This window comes from Aphis gossypii, chromosome 1 (assembly GCF_020184175.1).
Source record: "Aphis gossypii isolate Hap1 chromosome 1, ASM2018417v2, whole genome shotgun sequence".
Classification (NCBI taxonomy): domain Eukaryota; kingdom Metazoa; phylum Arthropoda; class Insecta; order Hemiptera; family Aphididae; genus Aphis; species Aphis gossypii.
Window position 1 is genome coordinate 59,408,869 of NC_065530.1, and position 19,169 is coordinate 59,428,037.

A 19,169-nucleotide genomic window follows, 5' to 3' on the forward strand; every position below is an offset into this window, starting at 1 on the left:
GCTTTGCTTTAATTTATTTCCTTGAGTATTTTGTGACAAATTAATATGATTAATTCAACCACAATAATTTAATTTTGTCCAATATCTACTCTTAGATTGTAAACAATTTACATAAATGTTAATTTTTTACGAAGGATTTATAATTTTGCGTGTATAATAATAATGCCATTGTTTGAAAATATCTGTTAATTTTCTCGTATCCTCCGGCTTTTGGGCATTTCATTTGAAAACATATTTGATATAATCTTGATTACACGTAAAACTATTAAAATTAAAAGTAAAAGATAATTATAATAAACTATTTGATCAAAAAGTTTGATATTTAAATAATTTGCTTTTAATAAACCAATATGAATAATTGAGTATTTATAGTGTTTATGATATCATTAGCTTAAACGAAATATACATTTCGAATTTAAAAAGACTCAACAATTAGCAACAATAATAATTTTTCGTTAAGATTAATAACTATTATTATGTCTACAAAATGTAACATAAGTTAGGATATCAAAGTACTAGTATATCTATTATCTATGTATATTATTTGTTATTCGAGTAAAATAAACTAAAAAAAAAAATAATTTGAATTTGGCCATTTCCTGTCCAAAAATTCTCACGTTGCACTCTTTTTAATTGCTTTATTTAACTTAACACTTAATTGTAAATGTACATTGCAGAAAATGTATATAAAAGAAGTAAGTTTTGTTTTGTCTAACGTACCTAATACAAATTACAAATGTGTAATCAATGTAATTATTATTAACTATATAATCAAATTATCCTAATATCTAAATATCGTGTTTAAAAGCAACATTAAATAAACTGAATCGCAACTAACCGCATTTATCTGCAAATTGCTGAACACGTTTCTTTTGTTTTAAACGTTCATCTCATAATATACTAATTTTCTGATAATAGATTTTTTAGCCTTCTTCTTTTTATATCTTATTGGCATTATGCTATTCTCGGTGGCATCTCTCCCGTTATTATCTCGTATTCAAAAAACCTTATAAATCTAATATCTTCACTACAATAATCCTTCTCCGCCATTTATCCTCTTCCAGTCGTCGTTTGCTCAAATTTAAGGCCAGGCGCATAAACACTTCGGTTCCCGAGTTACGATTTCAAACCAGCAACCACTTTTCGTCTTACTGCCTCCTCATTTGTGGACAACACTTAACGCACACGCCCATACGATACTTTTACTACACTCACCAGGCTTGATAAAATATGGGTAATCTCGTGCGCTTTACATAAACGCAGAAAGAATGAAGTAGATTGGGTGGAGTGAAGTACGAAAACATTTTGCGTCTAAATCTGGAAACGACGCTGAAATATTAGAACACAAGGTATTGTATATTATTAACAATAAACATGGTTGCACTTGAACCCATGACTCTAGCAAAAGACTTCTTCTTTTTTTCCACTTGAACTACCTTTTCCACATTTTGGAAGTAATTTACGTACCACCCGCGATGTGAGGGCAGTCGCGTTGAGTCTATTCCTGAAATTTTTCAAATCGCTTTCTAAGCTGTAAAATAATAATAATGAACTTAACTCGATCATATGAAATTTGATTTAAAACTTAAAACTTAATGAAACTTACACCTTTTTACAACATATGGTAGATACACCCTCTCTCTAAGGAGTATATTGAAAATCGAGACTTAATTATCATTTTCGTTATTATAGATCCCGATTCATGATTATTAGTCATAATATATTCATATAAACTATGCGGATCAGTTGAAAACCATTTACTTAATTAAACGAGCGTATAACATCAAAATAAAACTATTTAATAACTATCTATACCTATAATATATACTAATATATCCTTGATAAAGGATAGCAGTATATATTTGTCACCGATACTCGTGGTATTTCAAATAATTACCTAATATACTAGTAATTTTTTTATACCAGTTGGTGCACTAAAATACCAATACCCCTTAGTGAATTTTTACTTAGAGACAAACAATTAAAGGGCGCCATTATTACACAATATATAATCTGTCTGTAGACATTTTACCTCTAATAAATATAATGTAAATATAAATTCGACTAGATAAAAGTAACAATTATATCTAATAATAATAAATTCAATTAATTTTAATGTTTTTATTACGAATAAATAATGAGACAAATGTTAAAATTGATTTTTAATTTCTTATTTTAACAAAATTATAGCAGTGACAATTATTATATAATTATAAAGATTTCCAAGAGTATTTTATATTTTAGAAATCAGATTATAATCATACAATATTGTTCATCGTATAATTAATTATGTAGATATTGTAATTTACTTTGATAAAAACCAAATGTAATAATACATAATATTATCGATAACTATTTTAGGTCGTGTTAAAACGATATTTACAAAACACAAAATATTTATACAATACTTATTATTATTATTTATTTATTTTAGCAGTATAGAGTTATTTACGTAGTATATTATGATAATATTACACTACATCGTCAATCGTCTATTGACAATCGCTATAGATAATATAATCCTTGTTTTGATAAGCGATGAGCCTCTAAAAAAATATAAATGTATACAATATATTGTACATACATTATAAAAACAAACAATCAATAATAATTAATATTAATAAATGTTATACAATACTAATTAGTAATAATAAAAATAATAATATATTTTATTCATTTATATGATTTATAATGATATTATGATTAGTTTATATAATTATTTACTTCAACTATAAATAAACATTTCTATATCAATAATAAATTTACAAATAACAAATTGTTGACAGCTTTAACTTTAGATATGTTTTTGTGATGGATACGACTTTTTTTCTGACTGTAACCGATTTCGCGTAACGTTATCTATTGAAATCTGTTACTATAGCGACTGAATACCCATCATTCTTGGCAGCTATCTAAACATTAATTTAAAACCTACTCGTGACCAAGCAGAATTCATATACAGTTTATGGTTTATACCCCAAAAACATATCTATAATTTCTCGATTTTCCTCGCAGAAGAAATATATCTAGTATATACAACTGTGCTATACTACTTTTATTTTTTATGTACCAATCGGAAGCTTCTCAAAGAATCGTAATCCAGTTATATCAGATGGTTGTCATAGTATTTTGATGTATTTTTTTTTTTTTTTGTAATATTAAAGCTAAAAACATTTTTTATAAAAAAAAAAAACAATATAATAATAATATGGTGACAAGACATAGCTGTAGATACGTATATAACGATAAAAAATAAATAAACGATGGTGTGTGTGGCCATCATACACGTCAACGTCGCCAATGTAGTCCCCCCCCGCCATAAACGATCGGATAACTGTAACATATTATATTATAGTTAAACGATAAATAATTATCACCAATGCGTGTACGTGTGTGTTATATATACAGATCTTGTGGGACCACGAACCTTCGCTGAGCACGTGGAGCAGTCTGCCGTACGTCTGGTTCCTGTTCCACTGGCTGGCCATGTCGCACACGTGCTACAACCCGCTGATCTACTGTTGGATGAACACCCGGTACCGGACGGGTTTCGCGGCCGTCCTGCGCAACGTTCCCGGGTTCGGGCGGTGTTTGGGTGGCTATTTGAGGGCCACGCAACACCAGTCGCACCGGTACAACAGCCACAACGATCCCAGCCAGGCGGACGGCCTGCACCGGATCAACACAACGTCGTCGTTCGTGTCGGTCAAGTCGCGGCTCAAGTCGTTCAACGGACGGCCCGCGGCGTACGGCCGGAACCGCCAGAACTGGCACGAGGAGAGGCTCTGAGCGCCGCCGCCGGAACCACCGTTCGTGCAGCGTCCCAGCTGACGGCCAGACATCCGGAGGAAAAATGCCGTTATCGCTGAACCGCACGCTTTTCTTTTGGACTCGGGCACGGCGCGCCGGCGGGCAATCGACAAGCAGCGCGAACCGCACACTTTACGTATTTTATATCGCTCCGTTTCGGCATACACCAGGCGGCACAGGACCTATAAGGTGGGAGGAGATGTGCGGAAAGTCACCACAGTTAGAGATACCTTCCCCTCCCCTTATGAAACAGTGATTTGTCGATCACTTGACGTTTTCAAATCACTGTTTTTCTAGAACAACTAACTACATGAATGTGTAATGTGTTTCTGCAAAAGTGTAAAAAAAAATACTCATTAATTTCCAATTTGTAATGATGGATAAAACCACAGAAATTACACGATTTCAGCTTAAATCAGTCCATCCAAAACGTAATTCCTATTATACGTTTGGTTAATTAAGATTACAAAAGGATTAAATATGTTATGTGTAACCATATTTATATAGGAAATTGATGAAAATCTCCGCTTTTTCATTTTTCTCTTATTCAAACATTTAAAATACAAGTTAAATATTTCAAAAAAAATAATATGAATTTAAAACACGAACATCGACAAAGCGGAATCACATTTCAATATACACTCGTGAACCATTAGTTTTTGTTTTTTCATCTTTTACGAGTAAAATTTCAACAGCTCTTTGAATAATACCAAAAGAGAACAATCATACTCCTATTCCACCAAAATTCCGCCTGTGATTCATATTGTATACAGAAATAATCTGCACACTTTTAGTTGAATAAAAACCTAAAATAAATCGCACTATTGTTTAGACTATAGGCCATCAGATAATATAGCATGATAATAACCGCACATAAAATCACTACAGAAGTCGAATTTTAATTACGATTTTAGTAGTACATTGATTGTATTAACATGTGCGTATGGATAAATAATATTAGTGCTTAAAACTCATGTTTTTCCACACTCTTTAAATGTATTTTTTTATATTATTTTTTAAGTCAGACAAATACAGTTTTTATTTATTTCAATTATCATAAGTTATAAGTAATACATTTTATAATTTAAAAATATATCAATATTTCCAAATTATAAAATAATTAAAAAGTCTGTAGTTTTTTGGACACAGTAACCATAAAAAAAAATTGCGTTTTAAACTACTAAAAGTGTGCTGATTTTGTACTGTATTTTATGTAAAGTGTTTGGTTTTTGTATTCAATAGTCGTTACTTGTTATTACTATTATGGTCATTATTTTTACTGTTAATGCGAAACGCATCTTTTCGTCCGACATGCATTTTGTGATGTTATTTTTTCTCATATAAAACAAAGAGTATCAGTCATACGCCATTTATAATATAAGTTGTATTTTTATTGTGCAATGGTCAAATCGGTTCAAAAAAAAATTGGGCAAGGTGATTTTTAAGTTAAATTATATGCGTCATGATGCTTCTTCTTTAAAAAAAAAATGTATTATAATACCTATTATATTTATAAAAACACATTTTATGTTTACCACAACAATTATAGAAATTAACAAAACGTAGTTTTGTATGTTTTTATAAAAATATAACTTGTATATTATTTTATAGGTTAAAAATTTGTGATTTTATTGAAAATTCGAAAAAAATATGTTATTTTAGAAAATGTTTAACATATTGTGGATAAATTAAAAACTACTTCGACCACTGTACAAAATATAATGGCATTGTAAAATAATTATTTTTTTTTTTACAAAAACCTACACATCCAAACCTATTTAGTTCCTATAATCTATAACAAAAAAAAAATAATAATAATAAAAATAATTTGCTAGTCTATATAATTAATAATCATTATTATACTACCTACATTAAATTAATTAAGCTTATTGTACGTCAGGATGCATCGCACATCTTCATGTAAAATGTCACGTGAGTTTTATGCTATGTAATTTGAAAGAATGTATTTACTTTTAAAATTACATGTATTAGCCTAATAAGGCCATAACACGATTTCGCAAATTTGCGAAATAGTGTTGATTTTAATAACCACTGATATACATACACGACACCGCAATTTCATATGCATATATATATATTATATATATACGACTCCGCTAAATTTTAAAGGTAATGCTGTCATACAATTGATAAATTACTCTTGTTAATATAAATTGTAATTTTTTGAAAATTAAATTTGTTCGTGGTTAGTTAGCAAAACGTGCAAGTAATTTAATCAGGCGGCTACATCATCAGCACCTCAACATAAAGTATAATGGCATAATATTATGATGCTATATTCAACATTGAATACATTTATATTAAACAGGTAAATAGTAGTTATAAAATTAACAAAAAAAGATCAGCAATTAATTATAAAAAATTTAAAGCATTTATAATCATAAAAAATATAAAAATACAATAACGATAGTTCTATTCATTATATCGAGATTTTCGTTATCCACCATGTGTAGAAGACGGAATTTTATGCACTAAAACGAATCGATATATGCCAAAAAATATGCGTAAAAATCATAAAAATATGCAAGAAAGATTTTTATATTTATGTAAAATTCACAAATTAAGCAACTTATACCATAATTATTGACTTAAAAAAAATAAGAATATAAAAAATTTCGTTTTAATGAGTGACATAAATCAAATTTTGTAAAAAAAACAGAAATATACAAATAAAATTTAACGAATAGATTTAAATTGTAATAAATTATGATTCGTGAAGATAAATGACAATAAAGAAAAAAAAAGAAGAAAAAAAAAGCATATACATAGAAATAAGCTCACTATTCCTGACTTCCTGAGTCATCGAATTAGATCATATCGTGAAATTTAATATGCGAAAACTTACTCCTTCACCAAGTATTCTACAAAATGTGATACTTTAAAAAAAACAATATTTCATATTTTTTGAAATTTATTTCGGAGATATTCCATATTATCATTGTTCTATACGATACTGCGAAGTTTTTTTAATGTATATAGTGCATTTGTGAAATGATTGAATTCATTTTACACTTTGAAAAATACGAAAAACTAGTTTTTTTAGAAAAAACTGACAACAAGTGGCTGTGAAGCTAATAAGAAATATAAATTTGAACTTTTTTACGTTTTTATGCATGTATATTAATTGAGCAAAAGCATTAGATTATACACGTAAAATTTTGAATCTAAAAACTCAATCCTTCAACAAGTATTCTACATCATGTGATTTTTTCAAAATAACGGTTTTTCGTATATTTTGACATTAAATTCGGAGATATTCCATATTATTATTGTTCTATACGATACTGCGAAGTTTTTTTAATGTATATAGTGCATTTGTGAATTGATTGCATTAATTGTACACTGTGAAAAATACGAAAAATTAAGTTTTTTAGAAAAAACTGACAACAAGTGGCTGTGGGCCCAATAACAAAAATAAATTTGAATTTTTTTACAATTTTATGAATGTATATTAATTGAGCAATGCATTAGATTATACACGTAAAATTTTGAATCTGAAAACTTAATTTTTCAACAAGTATTCTACATAATGTGATTTTTTCAAAATAACAGTTTTTCGTATATTTTGACAATAAATTCGGTGATATTCCATATTATATTGTTCTATACGATACTGCGAAGTTTTTTTAATGTATATAGTGCATTTGTGAAATGATTGCATTCATTGTACACTGTGAAAAATATGAAAAACTAGTTTTTTTAGAAAAAACTGACAACAAGTAGCTGTGAAGCTAATAAGAAAAGTAAATTTGAAATTTTTTACGTTTTTATGAATGTACATTTATGACTCATGATGAGTGACTAAAATTATTATAAATGTTTCTTGTGCTCTATCCATGGTTAGAGTGATTTTGTCGCGCGGTTAAAACGCACATGTATCGCCCTAGTATTGCTTGTTACCTGGTGCTACCATTGTATGCTTACCGCGTGCCAAAATCAGTCTTGTGTGACTTGGCCCTTACCATCATGTTTATATTGTTTTAGGAATTGCAAAGTTGCATTTAAAATTATGCGGAATCGTGTATTTACATGTATATACATGGACTTTGCGTAATCGTATATGTAGCATGTGTGTGTATCTGTGGCCATTAAAATCAACACTTTTCCTCAAATTGAATGAATCGTTGTACACTGGAATAACAAATGTGACAAATGAAGATGAGGAGGTGAGGTAGAGGGAATCATGACAACCTTTCATCGTAATGATAGTCGATACTTGGGCTGTCAGAATTGCTTGATAAATTCACCTATTTGCTTTATTTATAAACTGAAATTAATTTAGAATGAAAATGATAATTTTATTCATTATTGTCACTCCTTAATAAAAAAAAAAAAAAAACATTTGAACTATGAAACATGAATAGTTCCGATATCAGTTATCATTTCATTATAGGTATAAATAAATATAAATTTAAAATAACCCATATTTAAACTGTTAATATAATTTTATAATCATTTTACCGTTTCCCCTCACTTTCATCCACTAACTACCGATATTACTCACGTATCTGCCATTTATGGAAGTATGTATAGTATGTACTAGGTTCTGTGATTTATGTGAGTGGCGACTGCCACTTAAAAATTAATCATTTATAAGCTACAATCATATTTATAGTTAAATTTTTACTTTTTATTTCAATTTATAATGGAAAATAAAAGGAAAATAATTAAACTCAAATACCTTCATGTTATTTTAAAATAGACTACGTGCTATTCATGTACATCAACAACATTATGTAAAACAAGTTTTAGTAAAGCATTTTGGAGCACCTAAAAATTCATTTAAAGCTTTCAAAAAATTTTTAGTCAAAAAACATTCACTCACTGATAAACAACCTATACCTTAAATAATTGTACATATAGAAACAACATTATTAGGTTATTAGGTAGGTAGGTACTTATGTCTGGATCTATATGCTAGTGATTGTGGATTTTTAATACCAATTATAATAGTTTTTATCTATATTCGATTTAGACCATCAATATTGTTTTACCATGAACAAATGTTATTCGTATTATAAAACATGTACATTTTCATATTTTTTATATACTATTATTTTACATTCTTAATTACCTATTTAAGAATAAATGAAAAATATATTTTATGATTTATTAAAATTATACCATATTATGTAATAATATAAGAATGAACATTTGTAAAATCACTCAATTTCGTTTAGTTTTTATATGTAAAGCATGTGATATTTTAGATTCTGAGCGGAGCGATGAATGTATTGATTTTACAATGTTATGTTTTGTATGTGTGTGTGTGTGTCTGTATACACGAGAACGTTTCGAAATAATGCTTCGATTTTCCACTTCAGTAGCTTTTCCGGTTTGAAAGTGAATCTAGTTGGTGTATTGGGGAGGTCATTTTTTGAAATTCCTAATAGTTTTCAAAATCACCGGGAAAAACCAAAAAAAATTAAGGAAAATTGGAATTTTTACGCAAAACCAGTTTTTGAAAAAAAATTTGTATTAATAGCTAAAAGTTGAAAATTCAATACGATATTTTCCCTAAATTAAGCTTATAATAATTATAAAAGAACTTAAATTTTGGTGTATTCAGGTCATTAAAACATAAACCCCCTTTTCCACCAACCATTCGAAATGATATCCTAGGCTGGCAAATCATCTTCGTTCAGAATCGTTTTTCGAATACAATTATACCTATCATTGGATTCAAATTTAACACTTATATAATGTATAATAATGATCCATACGGCACCTTATAATGTACAGCAGAGCGGTACCTACTTACCCGCTATTTATAATTAAAATGAACATCAAGTTATTTTTATTTTTCAATTACAGTTGAAGTATCTAGTATCTACCTAGTAAAATGTGTGAATAACCTTTTATAAAAACTATAACTTGACCTAACTAATTTTTCTTTATCTGATGAATGTAATTTTTGACATTATACAATTTTAGAATTAAAAATATCATTATAAAAATTTTAAAAATATATATCATACTATCTACGTATGAGACCCTCTTTTGAGTGAAGTTCGGTAGGAGTGTGTGTTTTACGATTATATACAGATAAACGATGACTATAACACAAGTGAATTATTTTATGATTATTTTTTTAATCCAAATAAAAGCATTTCAAACCAAATGTTGTAATAAACTTTTTTTGTAAACGTTGACGTCTTACCAACTGCTCTAGGCTATTAATATTTTTACGGCCGATGAAATCTTGAAACTGAACTGTGCTATAAAATTATTACTTATGATCGGTAAAGTCTAAAAAATACTAAAGTGAAACGATAAGCGAATACAATAATCATATCTCACATACAAAAAGTCATTCAAATTAATTATAATATGTTGGTTATTGACTTGGAGAGTACGAAGATAAAACGATGAAATAAATGATTATTATTTCTATTACTATTATTGTTTTTGTTGTTGTTGTTGTTATTGGTTTAGCACGTGGCACTATTATCTCGAAAAAAACATTGAACAGCGCTAAAGTAGATAACTATTTTTTTTTATTAGTTTTATTTATAAAATAAAACACATTTTAATATAATGTACCTATAGAACACTGAATAATATTGGTACCTATTCATTTAATCAGCACTTTTACTACTTACTAGTATGGTAACCATGGTAACCTGTATAATATGCTAGTATCATAATTCATAACAGATTATATTATAATCCTCGGTACTTATAAATGCCAAATATAATATGCTGCATATATAGTCCAAAGATTTATTTTGCATTCAGTCGATTTGGTATAATGTATCTTTGGCAGCATAGACACCGACTGCATAGGTGGTCGGGGGCCTCAGCCCCTATTGAAAAGATGGAGTTGGGGCTCAGCCCCCATTGAAAAGATTGAGATTTGAGTTTAATTTATGAGGAGACAATTAAAAATATAGACATAAGTACTAAGTAGTCCACTTTCTGCGTCTCTACTCTTTAACCACATATATTTAAATTATTTTGAAGGGCAAAAGTTAAGGATAATTAGTAAATTCTGCCCCCATTGGAATTTACAAAACCTGGCGCCTATGCTTGGCAGGGATGCCAAATGACAGCCCCATTATCGAGTAGAGGGAGTACTAATATATTATATATCAGGTAAATCAAATGACGCCATCAAACACTATATCGTTCTATTATATTGATAAATAAAAAATATAATAAAATATAGGCGGCTGCATATATCAATAGCATGCTGCCAAGCAATAATATTCATTATTTTACATTATAATATTACAATATTATGCTAAATTAACAAAATTTATATTAAAACAAAATAAAAAAACAAAAAAAAAAAAAAATACTATGAAAGGAATCGTATCAACACTCTAGAACGTTTAAAAAAACTCCGACAACAATAATGGACACTCGCGTAGTCATACCCATCAGAGTAACCAGACAACATACACGAGTGAAGTGTTGATATTGTGGTACACGCATTAATTTAATTTTACAGTACAATACTGAGCTACATTTAATGATTATTCTATCAAAAAAAAAAAAAAAATCACGATCTTACAAAGCCACATAATATAGTTTTAAACATTTTTCAAGTGTATACACTATTATGATGTTCATCTCGCATTCTATTCGTTACATGATATTATATTATAGAACAAAAAAAAAAAAAAAAAATTAAAAAAAAAAAAAATGTACAGTACAAATGAATTTTGTTGTTTTGAGCGTTGATGCAGGTACGAACTGTATATATCATATGTATCGTTTTCGCCAAAAGTAGTTTCGAGGTTTTCGGAAAACGTGCGACATCGTAATATTTTGCAAGTAGTATTTCGTTTGATTAAAAAAAAATCAAAGACGCAGTCGCGCGCTCGAGACGGTCACACCGAAACCACGGACGCGACTCTCGGACGTCCGGTCTCGGGCAGCTCGTCACCGTGCTGCTGGGCCCGCGTGTACCCCAGTCCGGGCACGCTGCGCAGGGCCGACACGAAACCGGCCCTGTATCGGGTGTTCATGCAGAAGTAGATCAACGGGTTGTAACACGTGTGCGATATGGCCAGCCAGTGGAACGCGAACCACACGTACGGCTGGTTGCTCCACGCGCGCAGCGACATCCCGTACGCCCTCAACACCTGTGACATATAGTGCGGAGCACGGGTACCGTAATGATAACACGTATAGTAGAGTATGTTGCCTGCCGATAGTTTACGAATCGCTTCCCGTCCATGTTTAATTTACTCTTCAATACTTAAATCTGAACCTAACGATAATTTTTAGGTATAGGTACGTTTAAAAGTTGTTCAAGAGTCGCATCCGCAGAAGAGCGTACGTATCTCCGAACGGAAGTCTAGGTGAGCGGTTACGGCCATACGGGGTGGCGTAGTTGAGGTGTATTGGGGTGTTTTGAGAATGAGAGAAGGAAACGACCGTAAGCTAAAAATCTATTTATTTGAACACGTTAGGGGCGGAGTTGGTATTTCGCGAGAAAAAGATGCCAAACGACCACACCATATATATTCGAAGAGATAATAACGCAAATGGAAAAAAAATTAAGTACGTACACGCTATTATATAGAGTTTCTCCCTGCAATGATCTCCAAGTGATTTGTAATTATATTATTCAAAAGTATAGAATTGTAGGGAAAGAAAAACGCTATTTGAGCTATAAGCCAATATTATACTGTAATAACTTTAAACAAATTTCCAATGTTGATTTTCTTATCGTTACACTAACAAATATATATTTAATATTAACTCGTATATGAATGTACAAGCGATATAAATTACGGTTTTACAATTACAAATCACCACATTCCACCCATAGTCTTTAGCAGTATGTTCTATTTTAGGTATTTAAGTATTTTGTCTAAATCACTTTTACTATTTATTAACATTGGGATACAACTAGTGCTAAACCCTTTTTAATTACGATAAGATTTTAGGGTTTATCAGGATGAGCCAAATAATTATAATAGTCGGGAGGCAATTCGTAAAAAAATTATTGACCTTTGAGGCCATGGTTAAGATAAGTAATTAATACGGCGGGTATTATAATAGTACAATATAGTATATCAAAAACGTTTACAATAATAATATTGATCTAAATGTTTTAAGCGATCTACTATGATTTATGATGACTACAGTATAGTCATCGCTAATTTATTGTTGCAGTTTATTCGGCAATAAACAAATCACTCATAAGTATGTTTACTGATTATATTACAACCGAATGCAAATGGCTCATAGTTTAATTGAGAAAATTTATCGAGAAATTAAATAAGTATTATTATATGTATTAACAGGTAAATAACTAAGATAAAAAAATTTTAAATAGCTAGAAAACCAAATACTGTTATTGTTCAACTACTACACGTAAAACAAAATATCCTTAAAATTTTTTCATTGATAATGAAATTTTTTAATTTATTTGAAATTACTTGGTAGATAATATTATTATATTACATATCATTTACATAATGTATTAGAGAAAAATTCTTTACTTGTTTAATAGTTATATATATTTAACTTAAATTTATTTAAAATATTTTTTAAATTAAATATTTGTTTTAATCTATATAAGACTTTACAACATAAATTTATGTTTAATAAAATTGGTATAGAAATTTCTTCGAGCGTATAGCATAAAATATTCCTCGGAGAAATGATAAATGAATAAAACACTACCTACTTGAATTAACTTTTACATAACCACATGTTTGTTGGTAAATAAAGTTTCATAATTTATTGTTTTAATTTGAAAATGTATGTATAAATAGTTAAGTGATGCGAGAGCTTGTAAGCGCATTGTTTTCATTAAAAAGTAATAAAATAATAAACACTTACCAAAAGGATATCATATGGTAGCCAACAAACGATGAATGCTATGACCACTGTTGCCATCATTTTTATCATCTACAAAAATTGAAAAACAAAGTGTTGACATATTTTACGATCGTAATATTTCTTAAGTGTTACTTTTCTTATTGACTTGGCCATTTTAATATCTCTGGAGTTTTGTGCTTCGCCGGGAGGTAGTTTACCCCACACGACAACCCCAATGTGAATATTAGTAAACAATAAGACGGCAAATGGGATACAGCATTGCAGTAAAAATAATGCTGCATTAAAGAATCGCCGAATAAATTCACTCGACCACTTGTCAGTGCAAAAGTAAATGTCAAATTTCTAACAAGTAATAAAACCGACTATAGTAAGGTAAATAATCTTTAATATTGTATAAATTTATTAATTAGGTACATAAAAATATGAAATTGATACTTGTATGCTATCACAACATTATATTAAAAACATATACTTGAGTTAAATCTTATATAAAAACTTGTATAAAAAAATAAATGTTAAAAATGTTTTTAATTTAATTTTAAAAAATTATCTCAAAGTTATACTCGTACACAAATAATATAAGTAGAAAAAATAATCAAAATCAAATAATTAAACTGTTATAGCTCTTATTATATTAGAAGACAAATTACAAGTATACTTGGAAATTTAAATATTAAATATTATTTTGATAATTAATTCAAACAAACTAAAGTTGATATTAGAGAATAATTACATTTATATTTGTGTTTTCTAAAAAAAAGAAAATGTAATGAATGAACAAAAAATGACATAAAAATAAAAATTACCTGATCCAACGAAGTAGCAAGTAAAAAAGGAAACGATGTAATGACAGACATTGTCCATACTAATGCTATTATGTACTTAGCCTGGTGTTTTCTAGTTCTTTGTTTCAGTGGCCACATAATTGCTATATACCTGTTGACGCTGATGGCTACCAACGTATATGCACCGACCTGTACGAAACACGATAGTATAATTCATTATGATAATAATTGAAATATATAAGTATGATTATAACAATAATTTACAACAATCTAATAAACCAATATGCATTATAACATTTTATATTGGTCTATTATCGTATTTCTGTTTTAAAACGTTTTCAATATTTTCGTAAACAATCCAATTATTTATATTTTAATTTGTTTACTTGGTTTTGAAAACAACAAATTGCACTTACGCAATTGCATGTATTATAAACATATAATGTAAGCCTATTTAAAGTACTGAAAATAGTGTAAAAAATAGTCAAAAATAAAATAATAAATTTTATAAGTGCAAAAAAAAATTCAAACATAGGTATTCTATTACAGATATAGGTACATGCATTTTAAAATGTTCCCCAATGCAGTAATGTATCTATTTTGCTAATACAATGCGCCGTATTAGTATCTACATAAAAAATAAATATGACAAAAATATACAGTTAGAAATCTATATTTGATGTTACGGTTATACATATTTATATAATGATTTTAAGCTGTAGGAGATTTGGTATTGATTTCATATAAAACCATAGTTAAAATAATTACTATTTGCTACTTTAATAAATTAAACTAAACTCATAATGATTTGATAATCACAGTACTATTAATATCCTAACAAATAAAATTATATGAAAATAACTAATAATATTCCTAAGACTACTACAATTTTTCTGTTGAAAAGCATATTATATTATATTATATTATATTTTTTTTTCACAAAATTACAGAAATTTGTCTAATAGTCAATAGAATCACCTACTTATATGTTATATTGAAACAGTTAATTTAACTGTTATAATCGTATATCACTAAGCATACATTCTGTGTTTCTTCACAAAACTTATAATTTTATCCCTGATTAAATCCTTTATAATATGTTACCTACATTTGCCTCTCCTCTCCACAAATGCGACTTACCATCACGGCAACAATTTTTCCGAAGGTAAAGATTTGGCACACATAGTTTTCAAGTGGCAAATATTCCAATAAGAGCGTGGTGACAAACGGGAACGGAACGCAAAACAGAGTCATGACCAGATCACCGGCTGCCATATTCACGATAAACATGTTGGTAGCCGATTGCATTTGAGTTGAGGACAAGACCACATAGCATACCAGACCGTTGCCGACCAAGGACACAACAAACACTGCAGTATACATTAGGTAAACGGTCGTCTGGAACCCGATCAAAATCTATAAACCGTAATTTAAATTTATTTAACATAGACTAGTTTAATCCTTTGATGAGTACCCACATTATATTTTCAACTGGTGCATCTTGAGAGTGGATTATTTTTTACAAGAATATAATCAATATTTTGTTCAAAATAACGACAGAAATATTAGCCCTAAATTTATTTCTATCAAAATTCGCCAATAGATAGAAGCACATATTTGATTATAAATTATAACTAAGTTTATCAATAAAACGACTTCAACTAATATGAAAACTAAATTATGAATAAAATCAATGAGTATAAAATTATGAGTATATCTGTACAGGGGTTGAATTTTAATGTCGATTCTTCAATTTATATATATATATTGTTCGGATAAAAAGTTTAAAAAAGTTGTTTAACAATCCTTGATAAACAAACTATTATACAAAATACATAGAAGAGTATAAATTAGGTTGGTACTCAAACTTCTAGTTACAATAATAACCCAAACATTTATAATTAAATTTATCTGTATAAGAAATTATGTTTTAAGTATAGAAAATAATATTATAGTAATAACAATTAAAATTAAATTAGCTTAATGGAAACTTTGTCATCGTAATAGATGTAACATAAAAGCGCATAGTATTTTAATATTATAATACTGTATTTTACCAGCTCTATATATAAGTTGTATAACCTAACTCGACATGGAAAAAATAAACCAAATATATAAAAATACAGTGACATAAACACTCAAGAAATATATGTGTAACATTTGGTGATAAAATGGATAAGAGATAACAGAGATTAGCGAGTAATAACAAACGCATATTATTTTTTTACACAAAGAATTCAAGTTTTAAAGTATATTTATGAGAACTGAATGACGGTGGTCACTCACTAATATTGTTTACCTATGTTCCAATACTCAATACTCAAAACTCTACTCATCTAAATTTATAATGCTTATAGATAACTAGGGGACAGATTTGAATGGAAAATGTATTAATTTAAAAGTCGTTTTTAGAACATTTATTTATATACATTTAGAACATTTTTTTAATTTTTAATGCATATTTATACATTTTATGATTTTTTAGATAAAACTTAATTGGTAATAAAAAAATGCTAACTTAAAAAATTTCAATCTAACAGTTTATCATTTGTTGATTGTTTTATTTACATCATTCTTAAATACAATTCTCGCAATTAAAAAAATATTTTAATTTAATTTTAAAAATTAGTTTAATTAAAAATTTATTTTTGATTTACTTAAAATGAATAATTGAACCTTAAAAGTGATATTTTTCGACGGTCAATGTTCAAAACCATTGCCGAATTACGATGCCAATGCATTATTTAAAAATGTTATATGTTTTTGGCTTTTTTGGAATAAAATTAAATTTATATGATAATAAAATGAAAATGTTCAAAATAATTTAAAAAAATGTTAAGAGCATTATTGTGGTTAAAATTAGTTTTTAGTGAATTTGAATCTGAGCTCTAATATTAACAATTAATTAAAATCCAATATTTAACTTTTAACATAAACGTGCACACTAAATTGTATTTTAGTTTAATTCATATTAAATAGTATTTATAGCTGTATAACAATAATAACGATCAGTGATCATTTTCTACAGCAATCTCCTCTGCTACCAACAGATTTACAGATTTATAATATTATATACCTAATCAATTGTTATTGCTATGAACTCAATAATAGATATTACGTAGAGTTATATCATATTTACCTATGCTTTAATTCAAAATATATATTAAAATATCATATATTTGTATTCTTTATCTTTTACTGTGAGCTAAACATACTATGTTTATTATGTAAATTTAATTTAAATTTTTATTACTATAATAATATTTTATTTATTTACACTGCAAATTATTCATATTTAATTAACATTGAATTTTATATTATATTTTATTAAATAATAACTATCAGTGAAAAAAAAAGTAATATTTTATGATTACTTACCATTTTGAAGAAACAATCGTCGTAGAGTAACAACAACCTTTTATGTATAGGTGCTGGTAGACTAAGACGGCAGACACCGATCAAATCTATTACGATTACTAACGGAATGATTTTGTAATAATTATTATAATATAATATTTGCGCTAGCGGATCGGTGAATAGTGTATTTTAACGAATAACGAGAGAGAAAACTATTATTTAAATTTCCACTAATTATTATTAATGATAACAATATAGCACATTATTTATTTTGTTATAAATTACTTTATCATAATCTCTTAGTACTTATTCATTTGCCCATAACCGTATAATATAGTGACACCAATCTCATTCATGCCCACGATATAGTACATAATATTCTACTATATAGCCATGACCAATGGGTATTACTTGTTCCAAACCGAACGATATCACATGTTGACATTCCCGACTCATATCTTATGTTATGATTCTGAAATAAATAAAGACCTTTTTTCACTTGTTCACACTCCGATACAACGTGATTAAATATAATTTTTTACACTATACAGATACAATGTAAGTAATTAAATTTTTTTTTTTTTTTTGATTTATTGACTTACGGAAGTCATCAATGACTATTATTCATTCACTATTAATTTAGAAGTTGCTAACTTTCTTGTAAGTATTATTCACAATATTAACAGCTCATGGATTAAATAAGTACTATCGCAACATTTATTTATTTTTTAAATTTAATAAACATAATTGTATAGCAACATAGTCGTTCCCTAAATATCCCCACTTTTTACCACCACTATCAATGAATACATATATATATATATATATATATATTTAATAGATAGGTCAAATATGCGAATAATAAAAAAATTAATATCACAATATAATTATTGCTCGTTAAATAAATTAATTTATTCCTATTTTAATTTGCACCAATTATAAAAAAAATTTAAGATAAAATACTTGAATTATTTAATTACAATAAACCTACGATTTATTTTTATTTGAATCCCTAACACTATTTCGTATACTCCAAGTAAAAACAATTATTATAATTGTCGTATTTAATATTATAATAATTATTGTATTATTATGTTAAAATCATTACGTATTTGACAACAATGTAATTTCGTCGATAAAACCGGAAATATGTATATATTATTTTATAACAATTATACATAACGCCGAGTTGATGATTTATTATCAACTGACCTTCTTATTTCTTGAAAATAGACAATAATTGAATAATTAATAAATATATCTACGTACTACAAATTGTTCACGGTTTAGGATTAACAGATTACTCGAGGTGGCTATATTTTTGGTGTCCCCGGGAGTTCTTTGATTACAGATGGTAGAGACACGTTTAAACAACCCAAGCGGTCATTAATGTAA

General features: G+C 28.0%; 2 protein-coding genes across 4 annotated transcripts in view; one reads left to right on the forward strand and one right to left on the reverse strand.

Moving 5' to 3' along the window:
* LOC114128571 (RYamide receptor) overlaps nucleotides 1-5,532 on the forward strand; it is a 100,538-nt gene extending 95,006 nt beyond the window's left edge. For all 3 annotated transcript variants that reach the window (XM_027993113.2, XM_027993114.2, XM_050204762.1), the window contains one exon: nucleotides 3,409-5,532. In XM_027993113.2, the coding sequence (XP_027848914.2) occupies nucleotides 3,409-3,789 (381 nt within the window). In that variant the 3' untranslated portion in view covers nucleotides 3,790-5,532. The remainder of the gene's footprint in view (nucleotides 1-3,408) is intronic.
* Nucleotides 5,533-10,984: 5,452 nt separating this feature from the next.
* Nucleotides 10,985-18,474, reverse strand: LOC114128541 (RYamide receptor-like). Its single transcript, XM_027993070.2, has 7 exons — nucleotides 18,377-18,474; nucleotides 17,796-18,246; nucleotides 15,558-15,833; nucleotides 14,439-14,606; nucleotides 13,765-13,974; nucleotides 13,633-13,701; nucleotides 10,985-11,921 (listed from the first exon to the last, which is right to left on the reverse strand). Exons 2-7 carry the CDS (start codon nucleotides 17,796-17,798, stop codon nucleotides 11,667-11,669), a joined length of 981 nt encoding a protein of 326 aa, XP_027848871.2. The 5' UTR covers nucleotides 17,799-18,246; nucleotides 18,377-18,474; the 3' UTR covers nucleotides 10,985-11,666.
* Between the last annotated feature and the right edge of the window lie 695 nt (nucleotides 18,475-19,169).